The 21,345-nt window shown below is 42.9% G+C and overlaps 2 protein-coding genes across 10 annotated transcripts in view; one reads left to right on the plus strand and one right to left on the minus strand.

The window, feature by feature from the left end:
- Positions 1 to 1,734: 1,734 nt before the first annotated feature.
- NDE1 (nudE neurodevelopment protein 1) overlaps positions 1,735 to 21,345 on the plus strand; it is a 49,417-nt gene continuing 29,806 nt past the window's right edge. For 2 of the 7 annotated variants that reach the window (XR_014226882.1, XR_014226883.1), the window contains exons 1-9: positions 4,481 to 4,728; positions 8,765 to 8,892; positions 9,442 to 9,595; positions 12,666 to 12,814; positions 13,172 to 13,308; positions 14,360 to 14,536; positions 14,861 to 14,952; positions 15,968 to 16,104; positions 17,191 to 17,378. Coding sequence is in view for 4 of the 7 variants with exons in the window: in XM_082292426.1 (XP_082148552.1) it covers positions 8,807 to 8,892; positions 9,442 to 9,595; positions 12,666 to 12,814; positions 13,172 to 13,308; positions 14,360 to 14,536; positions 14,861 to 14,952; positions 15,968 to 16,104; positions 17,191 to 17,284 (1,026 nt within the window). In the remaining 3 variants the exon portion in view is untranslated. The other 5 variants (XR_014226884.1, XM_082292426.1, XM_082292427.1 and 2 more) reach the window with 5 other exon arrangements.
- Positions 19,719 to 21,345, minus strand: part of MYH11 (myosin heavy chain 11) — a 55,587-nt gene continuing 53,960 nt past the window's right edge. For 2 of the 3 annotated variants that reach the window (XM_082292422.1, XM_082292421.1), the window contains one exon: positions 19,719 to 20,410. In XM_082292422.1, the coding sequence (XP_082148548.1) occupies positions 20,272 to 20,410 (139 nt within the window). In that variant the 3' untranslated portion in view covers positions 19,719 to 20,271. The remainder of the gene's footprint in view (positions 20,411 to 21,345) is intronic. The other variant, XM_082292423.1, reaches the window with a different exon arrangement.

The raw sequence follows: 21,345 nt of genomic DNA on the forward strand, positions 1-21,345 counted from the left end.
TTGAGGCGGGCCCGGAGCGGGGCGAGCGGGCTTAAAGCGCACAGAAACACCGCGGTAACTATCGGGGTTGAAGCCATGGCATGAATGTGTAAAAGTATCTGCAGGGAGGGCTCAGAGCATAGACCAGGCTCTGCTCTCTGGGGCCCAGCAGTGGGAGCAGAGGAACGGGCAGGAACTGATGCCCAGGGAGTTCCACTGAACGCGAGGCAGAACTGCACTGTGAGTGACCGAGCGCTGGGACAGATTGTCCGGAGAGGCTGCGAGACTGCCTCGCTGGAGATCCTCCAGAGCTAGGGAGGTGGGACCAGGCTGACCCCTGTGGTCCCTTCCAAGCTGACCCCGTTCCGTGGTTCTGTGACAGCAGGGTGTTGGAGCAATGGAGGAATGCAGAGTATCAAGTACCAAGTTGATATATATCCCAGGAACAGACCGCTACAAATCCGTATTTCCTTGACAACTAATTGTTCAAATAGATCCACGCAGAAACGAATAGAGTATAAGGTTAAATAATAACTTGGTAGCAGCTGGTAGGATGAAATATAACCTCAAATTACTTAAGGTGATTATAATGCTAAAAAAAAAAAAAAATCCTTGACTTAAGATAAAAATGATGTGGCAAAACTCAAAACGTCACTGTGTTATCAGCACCATTTGCATTCGGAATCCAAAACACAGCACTGTACCAGCTACTGAGAAGAAATTAACTCTATCCCAGCTGAAACCAGGACAGTGACCAATCCCCTGTTTCTGTATCATTCTTTCTTTGTTACCATTTTCTATAAAAGACTGTGCTGGTTTCCTCAAAGGTGCACCACCTGTGTTAGATGCCTGACACCCTGTTCTGCAGAATGGTAACAAAATCGAGGATTTTGACTCAGTGTTGCTTGGCTCTTGTACACTGGACGAAAGAACAATGGGATAAGAAAAGGGGTCTCCAGGAAATCCCGTGGAGTGGCCTGGCCACCCAGCAGGTACTTGAGCAGGTGTGGTCATGGCTCAAACATGTGTCAGGCAATAAGGAAATTACCAGGATGCTGAATTGGGCTCTTACAAGTAACAATTCTGAACACCCTGCACAGAATTTAAGGTTTCACTTAGAACTTAATTCACACACAAAAAAGTCCGGGTAGATTGTCAGGGACATGCACTTTTAAGTGTTTTTAGGAGCCTCTTGCCTTGAAGGCAGTTTACAGTCCAAGCCCAAGGACAGCAGTTAAATGTCAATACAGTTCAGAAATCTTCTGTTTGCTTATTTTAACGGACATGTCTGACCTCTCTGTACTCTGTACTTTCTGCCTTGGGCATCATTAGCTATTCCCCAAGTAAGATGTACACAGCTTGAAAATATAAAGCAATTACTGGCTAACAAAAAAAGAACAACCTTCTAAGAACCCACTGGATTAGGCATTAGTGTGTCCCCACCTCTGAGACAAAACACCTGAAGTCTGCTGGCCAAAGAAGCATCAAGAAAGCTGTGGGCATCCATTCATCACTCACTGGGTCTGTTGATGTGGTGACACTGGCAACTCACTAGAGAAAACTGGGGTTCGCTCACTTTAGGATTGTATAACTTTCCACGTTGATATTTTTCCTCTTGAATCCTTGTGCTGCTAATAGTCCTTGTCTCAACAACCCTACCTTTAATTCTAATTTTCCTGTTCTTGCCTTTCTACTGTCATGGCTCTGTCTCACATTTTAACAGGTCTCTTGGAAGGCTGGGCCAAAGTCATGCGGCCAATCCATGTTATCCAGGCTGGGCTTGCTGAGCCCCTCAAGGAGAGAGGTTAGTGACAGCACAGGGTGGGGATCTGCTTTTTTTGCCTCAGTATCTTTTGATCATAATTGTGGCATTAGCCTAAGCTGGAATTTACTTGCACCTTTGCCTAAGAGGCTGCAGCCAGCAGCAAGGAGAAACCCTGGTGAGAATGCTCAGAGCCACAGCCAGGCTTGCAAGGGTCACCAGGGGTGTCACTGCTGTGTGCCAAGGCTGAGGGAGTTGCTGTGTTCTACTCTGCTTAATAAACCAGGTCTATTAGTGAGCATTTGGCAGTTTCATAAAAAATGTGTCAGTTCAAGATATCAGAAGGTTTTTAAAGTAGTGAGAATCTGTTTCTTGCTAAAGCAAGCATGTGCAAATCTGATTCTATATATACAGACTGCAGAGAATTATATAACATCTTTGAAGAGACAGAAAAAATGTTTTATTAATGCCAAATACTTGCTTTTCAACGATAGCAATATTTCCATATGACATTCTAACACGTTTGTTGCATCTTGCTACGGGTGTCAGTAATCCATTTGAAAAAAATAAAAAAAGCAGTTCAATAGTTTGTAATGACAATTGGTAAGCCATTTCTGTTCCACCCATAGAGTGGGTGGTGTGATGAGTTATTTAATTCTCTAAGAAAAGCAAATATTTTTTCCCAACAGAAACTTATTGCCAAAAGATAAGGTATTACAACCTTACCAGAACTTACAGTGGATAAATTTTTGTCCGCTTAGCTTTTGTGGAAGAATCAGTGTGGCCTTCTCATTAAAATAACCAGCACATGAATCCTAGCACCACAAAGATCTGCCAGTTATTAATTATTAATCAGCAAACTAAAAATAAATGCATAAAATAATTTCTCCTCCTCTGCTAATTTTGAAATAGACAAGTGTTCTCGTTCTTCTTGCAAACAAGGCAGTCACAGTGATTACAGTAACCTTTTTCTAAGAATATTTATTGCTTGTGTACAGTAGTGCTTCCAGTAGTGCCTTTGAGACCCTGGCATTTGTTAGGGTGCTGTTTCACTCTTTCAGAGTTGGACGAGAGGCTAACAGCTTCCTCTGAAATCTCAGAATTTTTGCTGTGTTTTACAAGTATTTCAATATGAGAAATTTTAAAAATACTTGCGTGTACCTGTGACATGATCTGTGTAGTCATACTATCCTCAAAAATTTGCTTGAAATGTTGGAGTAAAACATCCTTTGTCCCAAACTTGTGAGCGATGTATAATCTTTTTAATTACTGGGAACACGCTACAAGAGTATGTGGTTTGTTTTCTGCAACTTATCCGATAATAAAAACATTCTTGAGTAATGACAGAACTGCAAATGCTATTAACCCAATTTTTAAAATACCTTATTTAGTTTTCTCTTCATAGTTGCATGATAGTTTGTCTCCATTTACTTCTGCTGAACATCTGACCTGAAAATATAGTTATTTTGCTGAATGCCTCACCAGAAAGTAGAACAGTTTTGCTCATCCTTTCAGTTAAAGTTATCGTAGTTATGGACAGATTCCTTCTAGTGTAATATTTATGGAAAAGCATCCATTGTCTTAGTTACAGTCCCAGCCTTGTTCTACAAAGCCTGTGGGAGAGGCGTATTTCCACTTTAGACAGCTCTTTTCAGAATCAGACTGTGTGCTCCAGGCCTGGTGTTTCATCTCAGAGGTAAATGCAGCTGGGACCGGGGCTCCTGCACGTGGGTGCCCATCAGCAGCCGTTCGGGAATCGCTGCCGGGCGGTACCCGGTGACACATGGCCCTGCCTGTCCGGGCTGCTGTGATACACGTGTGGTAATTTGTGGTTTTGTTTTGGCTCCGGAAACAAGTGCCAGGCACCACTAATGAGCAAGTGTTTGTGTACACGGTTGGTAGGAACACACCTGAGGCACTTGAGAAAGCCTCTGCATAGCTCGGTTCCCTTCCTATCGATCCTGCCTGCCAGGGCACGGCAAGGAATTTATGGGCTGCAGGGAGCTGCAGCTCTGCCCCACTGTCTGCGGGAGCTCGATTCCCCTGCGGATGCCAGCCGCTCGTTTTCTGGAATGATGACATCATGCTGAGATAGAGATGAGTGGAAGTGTCTAATATTTCATAGACTGCGACCCAGAAACCTGTCCTTGGTTGGGAAAAGGGCACTTTGGTCTAAAGATGTTGGGCTGGCATTAAAAATAGTTACGGGCGCTGTCTCGCTGCTTGCTTTTGCAGCAGAGGTCTTTTGAATTAAGAAAATAGAATTAATGTAAAGTTTTTCCTCTTTTAGACCATTTTAAAGGCAATCACGCCTTTAAAATTACGGCACGTACTGGTTTACACCTTTAGCACCTCAGAAGATGGGGAGCCTTGTGCATGTGACTGTAGGTCATTGAACGTGGACGGAGATGTTTTAGCGAGGCTGACGGGGGCCGGGAACAGGAATGGGAACAGTGCCGGGGGTCGGGAACAGGAATGGGAACAGTGCCGGGGGTCGGGAACAGGAATGGGAACAGTGCCGGGGGTCGGGAACAGGAATGGGAACAGTGCCGGGGTCGGGGTCGGGAACGGCCGCGGCCGCCGCCCCCGGCGCCTTTTGAAAGTCACCAAAGTTTCCGACGCGCGTCCCGGCGGCGCTGATTGGCGGAGCGCCGCGCACCACGTGATCGGCAGCCAATGAGGCGGCGGCGCCGGCCGGGCTGGGAGCGGCGGTGAGGGCGCGGCGGGAGCGCGGTGAGAGCCCAGCGCGGCCCGGGGGAGCGGGACCCGGCGCAGGGGACACGGGACCCTGTCCGGCTGCGGCCTCGCGCGGACCTGAACCTCCTCCTGCTTCTGGAGCTGCTCGTGCGGGTGCTGGTGGGGCGGGGAGCCGAGCGTGGGAGCCGTGCCCACTGGTTTAGCTCCCGCCCGGCTTCGTGCTTCGCATGGGAATGGGATCCGGGAGCGCTGCCTTGCTGACCCCTTGGCTTGCAGCTGGAACCACCAAGGTCAGGCGTTTCAGCGGGGAAAAGTGCGGAGTTTCCTTAGGAGTCACTAGAAAGTTGCAAGTGTCGGAGCTGGACTGGTTACTGGGAAGAGGAGGGTTTTGCTGAATTCAGCCTTTTGGTAGAGAAGCCCCGGAGAAGCTGATAACTCTTTTCAGTGCTGGCTGTGGGATTTCGTAGTAATCCTGACGCTCCCGTGACCTCTCCCTTTTCTTTCTCTTTTGTGGCGATTTTCTTTTGTATTGCTTAAACAAAACAGACCCATGTATTACAGGAAGACCCTTTCAAGGGGAATATTTTAAGCAAATCTAATTTTCATATGACGGGAAAACTACTTTTCAGGAACAAAGAGGTGGTTTGTTTTGGTTTACATTTAGGAAAAAAATGTCTAATTCGTGCTTCATCATCTCTGTCATGGATTATTCAGTAGTATTTGTGGTACTGTTTTACTTTTTTATTACAATATGAATTTCTTTGACTTGGACCATTAGGCATTGCTACAAAGGTAGGCTAGCATTGTTCACCAAGCTAAATGTTCTTTTGTGAAGAAAAAAGTTCAGTATCAGGGTTGTTTTGAGTCTTTTGTTCTAGGACTGAAACAATCTAAATTGAGGCCCTCATGAATTTGGGTGAACTCAGACTCTGATTTCCAAATTGAAGTTCCTTCAGTAATTTTTTGTGTGGCTTTTCTTGATACTTGTTTTTTTCCTTAGGAATTTTGCAATTCTGCTCTCACTGGTATGAAATTGTTTCCCGCAATAGTTATCCTGTGGTGTTCTCATTGCAAAATTCCAGTCCCCACCCATGATCACTTCCACTTCCTGCATGATGTGGTTTGTAATGCCTGTGACCAGCGTTTGTGCTGCCTGCACACAGGAAGTCTGGCCAGATGTCTCTTCTGGCTTCATGCGTGCGGAAACAAGCAAGATGCAGCCGGTGTGTGCCTGTTACATACTGATTTCTCTCCTTGTTTTTTCTACCTTTTCCAGTGTATAACAAAGCATTTCTAAAACCTCCTTCACCCCCCTTGCTCTCCCCACTTTTGTGGTGAGCCCAGACAATGAGGAGTTCCTAATTAATTTCTCTTCAGGCATTTTGCATATTGTCTACAAGTTGTTAAAAATCATGGGGAGATGGCAGCAGGGGAAAACCAGTCGTAGCTCTACCCTTTCTACAGGCAGTTTAACAAGATATACGTGGTTTTTGTTTTTATTCTTCTTAGACTAATTTCAGAAAAAAAGTTTAGAAAAGCTTTAATACCTTGTCTCAAACTTGGATTTTTTCTTTTCAGTTTAAGTTTGTGTTTTTCATCTTTGATTAGTTAGAAATTCCCTGTGAGCTAAGATGTAGTGCAGGGAAGGAAACTAATAGGTCTTCCTTTTATGTTGCAGCAAAAAAGTGCCTGTGGCACTGGACAGTAGCCACATCTCTGGAGTAAGTACAGGTCCACAGTCCTTCCATGTATTTGCAGTTGAACAATTAATTTTAAATTATAAGTACTATGTAGTAATGGTAACCTTGAAGCAGAGCGAGCTCTTAATGGATGATATCCTCAGAGGGTCCATAATCTCACATTCACAAGGACATACCTGGAAGTGAAGGAACAGCACCTTTGTGCTGCTGTGAACGTTCGCAGGGTTCTCTGAAAGTCTTATGGATCATATGGATCAGTTAAGGAAAGTTCTTCTCTATGCGGCCCTACAATCTTAAAAAATGCCACTTATTACAGTCTTTTAGTTCTTCCAAAGTGCAGTAGAAAAACACAAGAGCTAGATAGGATCATATTCAAGATTTTGGGGCTGGTGGAAGCTGTCTTCTGGTTACAGAGGGTGGTTTGAAAGCTTTTCAGAGCAAGATGTCTTGCAGGTCATCTTTATCTTTCCTGAATTATTTTTGTTGACTGTCTAAACACAGATATTGGATTTATTATAATGCTTGTGTCAGAAAAAAAGCCTTTTTCGATTTTTTTCTTCACAAGTGTGATGCACAGATTGGTGTGTGTGTAAACACTGCCTGGAGCAGGACGTGCTTATTAACATCAACGACACTTTCAGTTCACTTAAAAATAACAGAGTAGATGTGACATAAAGTATCCTAGGTCAAGGATGTTAATTCTGCTTGGTCATGATTTTCTTCTTAATGGGCAAGAATACTATTTGGAAAATCACTCCTCCTTACTCACACTCCTTTTCCTCTCTTTTTTTTGCCCGATGCATACTTCAGCCTTGAGACTTTCTGCTGGAAATGTGCCAGTACATTATACAACGCCTTTATTTTTTAGAAGGAACACTTCTAGCTTTGTCTAATGAACATTTTGTGTCAAACTCAATTGTAAAAACTAAGACTTAGTAACTTTTCTCCTCACCTTTTAAATAACAGTGTAATTTCTGTACGTGTGTAGCTGATACTGTGCACTGAGGTATGCGGGCACAGCCCCACTTAGCTGTGACGCTGCTTACTCCTTGCTCAATAATCTGACAATTACTTGGGCTGTGAAAAGGATTTGGGGTTTGTGGCATTGCTTGGGTGTGTAAGAATTTGGCTTCAGATTGCCACAGTACTTTTGAGTGCTTTTGTCTGTAGTAGAGGTAAGAATACTGGAGTTTGTCTCAGTAGAGTTATGAAATAGGTGGCTGTTAATCAATCATATTTGCACCAGATGATTTTTTGGAGAGAAAAAGCTCGACACAGGTTAAAGATATTTTCTTCCATAGAGTTCAATAGATGTGCAGTGTATGCACATTTTCTTTAGCTAAGACATGCTGCTCAGAGGGTCTACTCCTGCATTTTATGAGTATCATAAATAAGAGTGGAAGACAGGGCTGACATCTAAATGATCTTTGAAGGCTTCAGCTGTCCCTTCTTTGTTCATCAGAATTACCTCTAGGCAATATTTTGCTCAGCAGAACTGGAGTTGAAACTTGATAAAACTGTGTTTCTTCAGTCATTAGATTTCAGTGATACTGTGTTCTGACAACTGCCACTGTCATGAATTGTTCAATTCCATCTCTATTTGCTCTTCTTGATCTTCTTTGGTTTCTGTTAAGTTGGTAATGTCTGAGTGGAATCTTTGCCTCACCCAGGGCTGGACATGGGCAGATTATGCAGAACACTAGGTTTGATGTTTCTCTATTGTCAAGACTAACTCATATGAAATATTTGGTACTGAGTGGTTAATAGAGTGTGTCATACACATCACAGGGCATTTATTTAATTGTGGTGTTTAGATACTTAAGTCCTCAAGTGGGAGTGACCAACTTAAGGTTCTTGATTCCCTGGTGGCTCTTTCATGTGCCATTCCCATTTGGGACTATGTCCTGTGACCGGGTTTGTGCTGGCACAGGGGCAGCTGGATGGTCTGGATTGCTGCAATCTTATCTGCATACCTAACCCAGCCAGTGGTATCCTGCTAAAACCTCTGGGGAGCTTTTACCCTCCCTTCTCCCATGACTCTCTGAGGTTTCCAGATATATTGTAGCCATACACAGATTTTGATATTTCAGATTTGAAGGTTGGGTAGCTTTGTCTGTGTTGACCTAGGAAGAAATTTTTCTCATGTCCGGCAGTTATGTTCATAAAAAGCTTACGTGTTCCTGGAAATGTTAACTCAGGAAATCAGTATCTTGAGTACTTAATCTGTTGTCTCTTTGAAGTTTCTCTTTAATTTCATGGTAAGTGTCTTTAGGGTTGTTGAATTGCAGTGTGTTTGGAGCTGAAGTTGTGGCTGAGATGTCTTCTTTCCCTTGTGTTCTCTGTGCATTGGCACAGCTGCAGCTCAGGTTTGGGGTTTTGTGTAATCAGAGGTGCTGAAGGTGCTCACAGCTGGGAAGGTGGTGTAAGCCTGCAGCATCTTTGGAAGAACTGGGTCAAAGTGAGTTAGCAGGAATTCTTTCACATTTATGGTCTGTCAAGGCTGGTCTTTAGTTTGGTCTCCAGGCGAGCAGTGACTGTGTGGGAGGATGGGTGTTCTGCTCTGCAGCAAGGAGGACTGAGGCTGCTCACTGCCTTAGTTCTTATGCTTGACCCTTTAATTTTTCAGGGGGGAATATGAAACAGGAGTTTTAGACTTTGAGGACTCACTATGGAAGACTCAGAAGGACGACACTTCAGCTCAGTGGAAGAAGAAACCAGATACTGGAAGGAGCTGGCTATGAAGTACAAGCAGTGGTAAGGCAGTGACTTCATTCCTCCAAGTTGTTGGATAAGGTGCCTAACACTGCATGCAAAGACACAGACCCTTCATTGCTGCTTGTTTAGCTTGCTGGAGGATTGTTTCAATAGAATTGTTCAAGAGTATAAAACACTTCCTTTCATCTTTCTCTCTGTTTCTCACTTTTTATTGCTAATCAATAATGTCTTTGTTTGTATTTCCAAATAAATAATAGAATTGAATAATGGAATAAATGTGTGATGGCAATGGACAATTGACAAACTAAAAAGATGCCACAGATCCTCAACACCTATAGTGTGAAGACAGACTCCGGGGTTTTTCTGTTTATTTGAATTTTTTTATCTACCAGTTTGCTATGGGGTGACTTCCCATGCGTGGCAGAGAAACATTTGCATATGGTTCTCTCTTCCTATAGAATACATATGTTGGAGAAGGGCATATAGCTTTCTACGTTCAAGAGCAGTGTTTTTTTTACCTTGAGTGTACAAGAGATGTTTTTTGCTTTGCTCACTATGGTGAACTCTGTTGCTGGAATTTCTCTCTAGTGCTGAGAATACGCAGGAGGAATTGCGTGAATTCCAAGAAGGGAGCCGAGAGTATGAAGCTGAACTGGAGACTCAGCTGCAACAAACAGAGTCCAGGAACAGAGACCTCCTGTCAGAAAACAACCATCTGCGGATGGAGCTGGAGTCAGTGAAGGTAAGAGCTGGTGATGCTCCTTGTGTGCATGTCAGGTGTTTGCAGACTCTGTTTGCCCTGTGGTGTCACACTCAGCATTACAAGGGAGTTGAGCAGAAGACTGCAGAAAGGAGAGTCTTGAAAAATAAAGAAATGCCAACCTGTTGTCTACTTTGAGGATTCTGTGTTCCTTGGTAGTGTTCCTGGACCCCTGTTCACAGGTTGTGGCTGTGTGTCAGGGTAGATTTCAGATGGGAGAAAATTGTCTACAGTAGAGTGGAGACTTAAGTGTGAACACAAGAGAGCTGCTGTTCTATTCCTTCTTCCATCTATTTAGTGCTGTTGTTCATAGCTTTCTTGTTGTCTGCATCATGCAGTCACAGATAATGCTGCAGAACAATCAAAGCACAAACACTGCAGCTGTGTTTTTGCATTATGTAAGGAAATGCAGTTTTAAACCCTTTTTACATAGTTGTGTATTTATTATCTGACATTTCAGATCAGCTGGGAAGCAGCAGCTGGTGGGTAACACATAGAATTGAGAGTCATAAAACAGTTTCAGTCCTGGTTTTGTTATTGACTCTATCTGTCCTTAGGGAAAAATGAGTTATCCTCTTTGCACATGGTTTGCATTCTGTGAAACTAAGCACCAGCAGAAAGGCATTAACTTCCAGAATTATAAAATATAAAGGATATGCACTTACTGAGATGGAGCTTCTTAACACAGTGGTTTAAGAAACAGTGAAGCTATATAGAGTATGAAGAGTGATGAGTGCCTCATTTCAGTCTCATCAAAGATGCTACTAGTCCCCTGTGCTGACTGACAAGTTTAGGAAATACTGGTAAGTTCTCTTAAGTTTGGAAAAAAATTGTCGCTGAAATTGGTGTCACTTTTTAAAGTTTTATTTTAGGCCTTTTGCTTACAGATGAGTTACAGTCACCCAAGAAATACTACACCATGTTTTGTAGGGCTAGGTCAATCTCTGTGGAAGCAGAGATTAATATAATTACACTACTTCTACTCAATTGGATGCAATAATGAGCTAATGGGAGTGTAGGTATTTAAGTGATTAATCACCAGATAATCCAGGTTTGCAATGCCTTTTGTTTAAACTGTTGTCCAAATTACTGTCTTAAGGAAGTACTCTTCTGTTCCAGGTGGATGTTCTGTCCCTCTAGCACCAATTTAGCCATTCCCTCCACTTCCTGCTTTTTGATAGCAAGACCTCCAAGACTTGTTTAATTGTATTTATGTTCATTAATCCTTGTTGTTCTTGTAGCACCTTAGAAATATTAAATGTTGTGCATGGTGTATTGGTCTGCTGTTCCATGTAGCCACATAAACCTATGGAAGCTGATGGGTTTGGGGAGAAGACAAAAGTTTGACAAAGATAAAACCCATAGTTCATTTAATTGAGGAGCGTGTAGACTATTTTCTTTCTCTAGCTGGGATGAGAGGAAGGGACAGTGAACCAGCCGAAACAGTGAAGAATGAAAATAGCGGGAGGCAATACAGAGCCTCAAAAAGTGGAGGGGAGCCATATTTTAGAAAATCTGAAATTATTCTTGACAGTAGATAACTCTCGTAATATATATTCTGCTTGAAATAAACCATTCAACAATTGGCTATTCATGCAGCTTGAAAACTGCAGTAACAGCCTGCAGTGAAGGAACAGAGCCACCACTGAGGGCCAGATCAGCTGATAGTTTATTACAATTGGCTAAAAACAAAGACTCAGATCTTGCAGTTCTGGTCTTTTATCTGAATCAATTCAAGAGCAAAGCATTAATCTCATGAAGCTATTGAGCAGCAGTGTTAACTGAGCCCATCAAGGGTTGGGATCTGCATCTAGGTCAACACCAGTGAACTTTGCCAGGCCCACACAGCCCAGCGTGTGTCCTTGCTGCCCCTCTGAAATCAGAGCTCACACTACCTAAAAACTGATGGGAATAGTGCTTTGGAGGGTTAGTTTAGAGAGTCTTGAGAAACTAGTAGAAAGTAATCTGCCTCTTGGAGCTTAGAGGCTCTTAACTATGTTTCAGAGATTTGGAATTACAGCAGTGTCACCACACTGCAATCAAATAAGGATTTCTTAGTTCAGGATGGATATCTCTTTCCCTCCTCCTCGTCTATGCACTCCATGTGCTAAAATAGCTGTTTTCACATTCACACTAGATTACTTGCCATGGTTTTCAAATTCCAGTGCATGGATTTGTTTCCAGTGACTTCAAGTGTTTTGTACTTGAATTCTGTCTGGAGAGCACTTCAGGAATGCTGCTTACACAGCAATCTTGGAGTTTCTAAAAAATGTCTGGCATGTTGAAGTGGTCTGGTAGCAAGGTGGTTGAGTATAAAGCACTGTAATAGTGTGCTGTGAAGCTTTCCCTGTCACATGCTGTGGAACTAACTCCACATTTAGTGGTAGTGCAGGAGAGAGAGATCTGATGTGGAAGCTGAGTCTTCCTCCCTGCCTGTGCCTTTCTTAAATGTATGCTTGTATATATGGTGTAGAGGGAGACTGAGTTTGGTTTAGGTTCACATCCAAAGTATAATTGTGCCTGAAATGTTCTGTGATCTAGAATTCTGAACCTGCTGTGGGCTAATAAAACCATATGAGCAGTGCAGGATCTTGCTGATTCCACAGCAGTATGTAACAGTGTCACAGCAGTTGGGTTTTTGTTTTTTTTTTTTTTTTTTTAATCTTGTTACTTTGGCTGCTAAATACTGCCTGACTTCATACTAGGTTTGAAAATAAGTGGCTTCTCTTGTGTCCTGCTTTGTGTATTGCTAAGAAACTGTGCTGAGTCAGGCTGTCTGGGAGAGGCAAGGAATTGCCCTGTGCTGTGAGTGTTGAGAGCTGTTCCCCAGCACTTTTGTTTGATAAGGAGTGACAGGAAGAGCTCTTGTCTGCTGGCAGCCCAGAATTATGTGAGCAATAGAATTTGTTGGCATTTTACTGTATGTAAAGTGATGTTTCTCAGAAAACTTCAGAGCATCTGTCTCTGCCTTTCAAGGGGCTCAGACAATGGTGCAGAAAGAGAACGTCTGTTGCTAAGTACCTGATGTGCTATTTGATTTGCCTTTGAGTAGGAAAAGATCGAAATGCAGCATTCAGAAGGATACAGGCAAATCTCTGCACTGGAAGATGACTTGGCACAGACAAGAGCTATTAAAGAGCAGCTTCAGAAATATATTCGAGAACTCGAGCAAGAAAACGATGACTTGGAAAGAGCAAAAAGGTGATCTCCTTTTTGTGAGTTTTTTTTCCACCTTTATTCTGTCCTGCGAGCGTGGTGTCACTGAGCTGTTTGTAATACTGTACTTGTTAGCACTGCCATTCTGAGCTATCACTTGTGTGATAGTGTGATGATAGTGTTGAAGAGATTGGTTGCAGATGGGCAATGTGATAGATTTTTTTTTTTACCTCTTCCACTCCCCTGACCGCACTCTTTCATATCTTACAAGCTAAATTAAAAAATAATAATAAAACAAAGTAAACCAAACAAAAATGCAACAGTATCCATTTTCTTGTGAGAGAAGGAGTCCTCGATGTGCTTGAGCGATTTGGTAGTGACACCTAATGCACTCCTTTTCAGAGCCACTATAATGTCTCTGGAGGATTTTGAACAGCGTTTAAACCAGGCTATTGAAAGAAATGCTTTTCTGGAGAGTGAGCTGGATGAGAAGGAAAACCTTCTGGAGTCTGTGCAGCGCCTGAAAGATGAAGCCAGAGGTTAGACAGAAGTTATTTGTATCTTTTCCTTTCTCTCCCGCTGCCTTGTAGCTGTTCAGTCCTGTCCATATGCCTTAGAGCTGGGCTTTTAAGTTTGCTTCTTTAAAACCTGAAGGTTTTATCTGAAATGTAGAAACAAGTAAGGAAACTTAAGACTGTTCTGCCCCATTCCTTGAACTCCTGACCTTGTTCCAGAGTACTCACAGAAACAAAAGTCTGTTCCGACCTTCTCCTTATCAGGGCTTTAGGGAGTTGAGAGGAGCCAGTCCAGCTGGGGCACATGCTGGTGTGGCTTCCTGTAACCCATGAAGGTCAGCTTTAATACACATTAACCTTGTTGTTTCCTGGCCTGTGGAAAGTGGAGTCAGCGAAGCACTCATGGGGACATAAAACAGGAAGGCTGTGATTGACTTCTGGTTGCCTTGGAATGCACTGGCTTTTTGCTATCTGTAAGTAAGGCTGGGTGAGAAGAGAGAGACCCTGCAGCTGGATGAGCTTCTATTTTCAGGTCTTTTATTCTGTGCCCTTGAATGATATCCATAAGCTACAGCCAGGCTGTGGGACAGAAGTGATCTGTCCCTTGGCTAGATAATGATGTGGCTTCCACCTGGCCTCAGCTCAAGTTTCCTTCGTGTGGGAACCAGGATAGGAAAGGGTACAACGGGTAGGATCTCAGCCTTGCAGGAAGCCAGAATGTAGCCAAGGTGCGTGCCAAATTGCCAAGCCTCAGACTTGATGTGCCTCTGCTTACCAGCCTGTAACATTTGGAAAGGAGTTAATTCCTGTCTGAAGAGGAGCCTCATGAAAGGGTTTGAAAATGAAAGCCAGATAATAGCAACTGAACTAACACTACTAAAACATCTTCAGCTGCAATCCTAGAAAGGCCTTTAGTTATCTGGATTTTGAAGATATGCCTGGAATAATCTTCTACAAGGATAAGTGACTTTAGCTCACCTCCATAAGGAGAAAAATCTTTTGAGCAAATTACCTCCTGTTTTTATCTTGGTGGCTACATACTCCCAACACTTGCTTTGTGTTGCTTCCTTCACAGATCTACGACAAGAGCTTGCAGTGCAGCAGAAACAGGAGAAACCCAAAACACCGATGAGAACTCCCCTGGAAGCAGAAAGAACAGACACCGCAGTTCAGGCCTCCTTATCTGTGCCCTCAACACCGGCAATGCGTCAGACCCCCATCAGCATACCCACCCCTGGGACATTTAGGAGAGGTGACTGGCAGGGAACCGGCTCAGAAATACTATTTGATGCTCTTGTTTTTGCTATAGTTTGCTCCCTTCTTTTAATTCATAGTCTGTTCATTTCCAACTGACTTGAACAGTCTGGTAATAATGAGGGATAAGATGAGCTCTTGGGATTTTACTATTAGTTCACAATTGTCCCAGAGATGTTGGACTAATTTAGGGGAAAGGTTTTAAAAACCTGTGTGATCTTTAACTGTGTTCCTTGAATCATCTTCTCTAAGAGTTGGGTGATTTTTGTTTTTCCTCTTTTCTTTTCTTGAGTAACATATCCTTCTTTAATCTGCCCTGCAGGTCTTGAGGACAGTTATGGTGCAACCCCTCTCACACCAGCTGCAAGAATATCTGCACTTAATATTGTGGGAGACTTGCTGCGAAAAGTGGGGGTGAGTGATTACCTGCCAGGCAATGCTCTTGGAAACCTGGAGCTGTTGGAAGCTGCAGCCAGCACCACTTGTGCTGCTCTTCAGGGGAGACAGACTGGAAAGAGTCTCTTGGCTCCAGGTTAGCTAAGCATTGCCTTGGGACTGGTTTGGACTTCAAATATTTCTGACCAACCCCCAAATAAAATGGACCGTGCTTATTTTTCTAAGTTCTAATCCAGATCAGGATAAGATCTACCTCTGTGAATTTCTGGAAGTGCATGTGCAGAAAAATAAGTTAGCATGAGTAAATTGAGAAGGGATCTGTTCCAATGAAAGGCAGAGAAGTTAGCAGGCTGGTGCCTGCTGTCCAGAAGGCTTCTGGTGAAGTTTGCCTTAAGAGTCCAGTAGTCTTTTGAGCAAGGCCTAATGTCCTGCTAAGCTGTAGTTTGATATTTAAGGTAGTGCTGATGCTGGGAAAGTTATCCCATTACTTGTGTTTCATTTCTTATGCCTCAGTGGTGTGTTGTTACAAGCATTTGTATGACTCTTTGATGGGCTGAGCTGCACAACTGATACAGCCAAAAAGTAACTCAATAAAGATCATCTAGAATGGGAGCATGTGATGGAGCACAGAATATATGTGGGTCATTTCCTCTGGTGTACCATGATAATACATGTCTAGGGAAGCAAATAGCTCAAATGAACATTTAATAATCTAAAAACTGATGCCTGTAAGAAAGATGTAAAAATGTTCCTTAGGAAAGTGAAGATTTTGTGTTCCTGCTGGTGAAGTGCATCAGCTCCCTAGAGAAACAGAGATTCAGCTTTAGAGAGATGACTGTCTTCATCTCTTCACAAATTTAGAACTCATGTGGCACTGGGGTCTAGCAGGTTCCTCTACTGGATAACTCACTCTTAAAGAAAGAAAAAAAAAAAAAAAAGCCCAAACCCACATACTTAGTGCCATTTTGGTATGCCACAGTGCCATCTTCTGAAAGAGAAGGGTTCTGACACTTCCCTCATCTATTTACTTCAGGCTTTGGAGTCCAAGCTTGCATCTTGCCGAAACTTTGTGTATGACCAGTCTCCAAACAGGCCTTCAGTGTCCATGTACATGAACAGAGATGTCCTTGAAACGCGCCTGAGTCCTCATCAGCCTCTGTGTGATACAGGGTGAGTGCTGGGCTCTGCTGGTGTCTTGGTGACAGCTGTTGGTGTTGGAATTTAGGGACTGGTATTTAAATATTTAAGTCTTAGTTTTGGTAGGGACAGATTTATTTTCAAAGTGTGAGAAATTATTCAGGATTATGATTTGAATGTTTCAGGTCAGTTTAAAATTTGGAATCAGTAGCTGCTGAAATTGGAAGACTAGCTGAAATCAAGTTTTGAATACCTCAAATTTGAAGCAAGTGCAAGATGTGTTTTATTATAAATCAGTGTTTAAATGGGACAAAATACAACAGTTCTTGCTTATTGGTTCAATTTGTTTTATGCATTTTGTTCTTGTACAAATGATGTCTCAGGAATGTTACAGCATGTAGGGAGACTTCCCTTATCATAGTTAAGATTCTCACTTATGGGAGAACTGGAAAAAAGGTGGATAGTAGTCCACTCAGAATGCTTTATGGTTGCTAAGAGGTGTTTTTAAGTAGCAGCTGACAGGAAGTTGCTTTACTCACAGATTTCTCTGAAGGTTTGAACTGGTTGCCTTTTTTTAATCAAATGAAGAAAAATCAGCAAGGTTATTGCAAATTGCAATAACTGCCCATCCTGTACTGCACATTTTTTAGGTTCTGTGTAAATTAAGTGCCTATAGTACACTTTGTTTCAGACTTAATTATTTAGCCAGACCCTTGTGCTGTGAGTTCTGGTTTGTCCTGTCATTCAGTGCCTAGTTGTTTAGAAGGAATGTTCCACTCTGTACTTGCTCTCCTAGCTTGGGGAGAAACCTCATGAAAGCTCCTGCAAGAAAGCCTCAGGGGCCATACATTTACATATTCATGCAGCTGATTATCTACTGCTGCAATGCTAAACTGAAATTTCAACACCTGTAAAAGATAGTGTTCATTACTCAAAGGGAAGTGGAGCCCTGTGTTACACTGGAAACTCAGCCCAGTTAAGGAATGGGCTCATGTAGTGCTCAGAGTGCTGTTTTTTCATCTGCTGGTTTCTCAGCTGAGTAGTGTGCTGTAGAAGAGAGCAGTTATTCTGAGCATGGTTACACATGAGAAGTGCACTGACTTGTATTTTTATTTGCAGGTTGGTGAAACGTCTGGAGTTTGGAACACGGCATTCAAACGTTCCAGGACCCATGAGCCATCCCTCACAAAGTGTTGTCAAGATGCTGCTATGAAAAGCCTGGCTGGCTTTGGGAAAGGAGAAGAAATGTGTATTTCAAACTTTAGTTTTAAAGAGAGTATCAGTGAGAAGCAGACAGCAGTGTCAGGGTAGGTGAGAGCTGAACAAGAAGTCTCAGTTGGCAGTGGCTTCCAGTGTGGCCAGTGGGCAGGCTCCGTGGGTGACAAAGTGTGACAAAGCAATGCTGACTGGCAGTGCAGGACTGGGAATTGCTTCCTGTATCAGCTGCTGTAAATAGCTCCTTGAAGGTCACTTCTTTTGACACTGCCAAAGCCATTGTCCTTCTGCCTACAACATAGCAATATTCCCTATCCTCAGGCTTTGGCTTTTCGTGTTAATTTACCACCAGTTCTGGCTGAAATTCTGCTCTCTACCATGGGTATTTTGTGCTGCAGTCACCCAAATTAAAGGAGTGTTTTTATGTGGAGAAAGGTGTATTTCTGCAGGGAAGCTGCTCAGCTCCTTGTGGGATGTTTGCTGACCAGAATGTAGCAGCACAAAAACCTGCCTCTGTAGTGCCAAGATGTTTCTGTAAGCAGTGATTTGTTATTTGGAACAGGTCATGTTTAAAGTTGAGACATGTCTAGTGCTAAGAGTGCATAGGAGATCCTAGAGCTAATAGCATGTAGACATCTTTCCCTCCCCCCCCCCCCCCCCCCCCAGCCATAGTGGGGGCCAGACCTGATTGTTTCTAGTTCTGACATCTTGATAGATGGGTTTTACTGCTTTACAAACCTCCCTTCACTAAGGTGCCTTGGGTGTTAGTGGTTTTTTTCATGTTTTATTTTTCTGTATGAATGTATCAGCTATTACTAATTTAGAAATGCTTTTTTAACCTGGAAACCCCTTTATACTAGAGGAGTGTATATGAGTAGAGAATTATTTTAAAATAATTTTTCCCTCTGTAAAATATTACTGCATTTGTTTTTTAAATGGAGTAGATTCATTCCCAGTGTTAATGTATTTTATGGAAGGCTGTACTTGGAAAACTAATTGTGACTAAACAATTTTTTTTTTTCTTTTGTGGCAGGGGATGTGGAGAGCTTACTTGACAAAAGAATACATAGATGGGTTTGTTTTTTGGCAGTTTTTTGGGTTTTTTTTAAGAAAGTGCTGTGAAAACAGCCACTGATACATCTGTTTCTCTAGAATATGAAAACCACAGATAATTTCCATTTTTCAGTCCACCTATGAAGTTGGTTTAACTGGGGAGCAGAATAAAGCTTATTTTGAATGCGCACTCTTGATGCATTTTGAGGTTTTTTGCAAGTTGAGGTTTATACATGTTCAGTTTGCTGATTCTGTGCCAAGCATTGGTGATTAAGATCATTTAATATGAAGTCTGACTTGCTTGTCTCCTTGTTCCCACACATGCAGGCTCACAAACTGCGTTAACAGCCAGCTCTTGAGCATCTTTACAGAGCTGGGCTCTGTGCCTAATCAAGCAATGATCAAGTCTTATCCAATAACTCCTAACCCCTCTCTGCTCAGCTTGTCATCTTAATTGCTCTAAATGGATTCTTCCTTTAGTCTTTCATGAGCAGAGAGAATTCTCTGGGCTCTGATTCTGCTGGCTAAATGGTGCCTAGTCTGAATCCCCAGTTCGTGATCTCTGCACTTGTGAAACAATTCTTAGATTTAGAAGATGATTGCTTCAGCTGTCAAGGTGGATGTTTGTGCATGATTTGCTCTCCCTGTAGTCACACTGCTTAAGGTTCACTTGCTGTTCAATCAAAGGCATCGGGTAAGCTCTCTGCACTGGATTTAGAGAGATTTTACATCCTGCTTTGCTGTACACGGCTCCCTACTGCCCCGGTGTGACCACAGAGCTGCTGCTGTCAAAGTGCTTGAGCTGCATGGGTTTGTTGTAGGTCCTGTTAGCTCCCAGGAGTAGGTTGTGGTCTTGCTGGAGTGCTCCAAAAATAAAAAGTAACTGCATGCTGAGCCCTTAGTGCAGAATAGCCTGGCTTGGATCCCTGCATTCAGTGTGGGCTGCTGTTTCTGATGGTTTCAGCCTGCTCTTGAGGCTTTGGTTGGAAATACTTCTGCACATAACAGATGTCGAAGGGTGGGTTCATTGCCCACAGACAGACACATAGGGCCCTGGCTGCTTTCCAGCTCCTGCACCAGAGTGCTGCAAGTCTCCTGCAGGTCCTGTGTCTGTCAGCCCTTGGATGCATCCCAGGGCACCTCAGTCAGCACTGTGTATTCCTGAGGGAATCAAACCTGTCCCGTGTACTTACTCCGTTTTACTTCCAGGTCAGTGTATAGACTTTTTTGTATTTCAGCAAAAGCACTGCTTTGGAGAAAATCACGGGTTTGTTCTAATGATTACAGATCAACTTTTGTAAGAAGTATTTCGGTTTTAGATAAGCTCTTCTGCATCCCCCCTTCCCTTCAAGTGACACCTGTACACAAGAATAGTGGAGTCATTTTTATAGCCTTTTATTAGTGTGTAAGCACATCCATGGTGCATATAAAACTGTAACAGTTGACTTAATTTGAACAAATGATATTTTTCAGTAAGTGATTAAAAAGGCACTTCCACCTTGTGAATTGTGCATCAGGGGTGTAGTAACCAGGAGAAAACCCTATATTAATTGAATACTCAAAACAAAATGAAAGTTTAAGAAAAGATTAACTGACCAATGCCTTTTTTTTTTCCTGCAACAATCTCATGAATCCTCTGTAGACTATAGTTCACTGGCATTTAAATGATTTGAGCTACTAGAACTCACTTTCTGCAAGATTCTCAAAGTGAATTACTCTGTTAAAAGTCTCCACCTTTTCAAATACACTTCACGGTAAGATAAGTTTTGGAGTACTTTTAGTGTCAATCTATACATTGGAGACAAGGCAGTTGTGCTTTTATTTGTCAGAGGAGTAGGTGTATGTGACCTTGACACTAAGAGTAGACTTATACAGTGCTAAATATCGTCCTCCCTCCCTCCCCTTGCTGCAGTGCAATTTTTTTAAGCGTGTTTATTCACTGGCTTTTGTTCCATTGAAATCTCCATCTCTTGCATCCATTTCATCATCACCTCCATCTGTTGCATTCTCAATTACTCTTCTGCCTCCAGATCTACGGGGTGGGGCAAAAGAGGCTGGCTCATTTCCCCTCCTGCAGTAAGAGGGGAAAAAATAGAAAAAAAAAAAAATCAGGTGTTAGGTCATTTGGAATCCTCACAAATAAGCAGAGTTTTGTAACAGGAACTGTGTGGCTGATGATTCTAAATGCAGAAAAGCCAAGAGCTGTGGGCCTCTAATATCACTTTCTGTATGTCATAGTAATTTGTGAATAGGCTGAGACTCCCAATTGCTTGGAAATGTGATGGGTTTCCTGTTCTTGTGCTTGTGTCCTTGTCCTCCTCTAAATAGTCTCATCAGCCCCAAATCACCCCCACTCTTCCCTTCATTTCACTGGTTTCCCCTATGGGAACTTCAGCTGATGGTAGTTGAAAGGAGTGGAAGCCACAGCAGAGGAGTGTCCCTCCTTGTCCCTCTGGAGGAGCAAGGAGAGAGAGCAATTTGTATGGAATTTCTGCCCACCAGTTCCTGAAGGCCTGTGAGCCCTGGGCCTGAGGTAGTGCTGTGGATGTCAGCAGGCGTCTCTGAGCCCACAGTTCCTCTTTGCACAGGCTGCACTGGTCAGAGCACCACAGGTGCTGTGACAGGAATGACATCCAGGTTCTGAGTAACTCCAATCTCTTTCCCAACAGAGAGGAAACAGTCATTGCTTTGGAACTGCTGTAACCCAGGGACTGATGCTTAGCAGTGCAAGTGTCTTACAGGAAATGCTTTTCCCACTTTACCCCCTTTTCCTCTCCCATCTCCCTCCCATCCCCACATACTTCATAGGTGCATCCCAAGGCAGGGACACTTTGGTCCTCAAGGGTAATTTTTGGGGAGGTGTGAGCAAGTGAGACAGAAGATGGGTTTGTCCCATGGCCTCCATTGGTAATGTGCTACAAAGCATTTCAGTTTTGTGACATGGCCTCTCACTTGCCCCTCATTAAGCAAACCTTTGTAAAGGCTTGAGAACAGAGACATAAGCAA

This window comes from Coloeus monedula (assembly GCF_965178545.1).
Source record: "Coloeus monedula genome assembly, chromosome: 16".
Taxonomy (NCBI): Eukaryota; Metazoa; Chordata; class Aves; order Passeriformes; family Corvidae; genus Coloeus; species Coloeus monedula.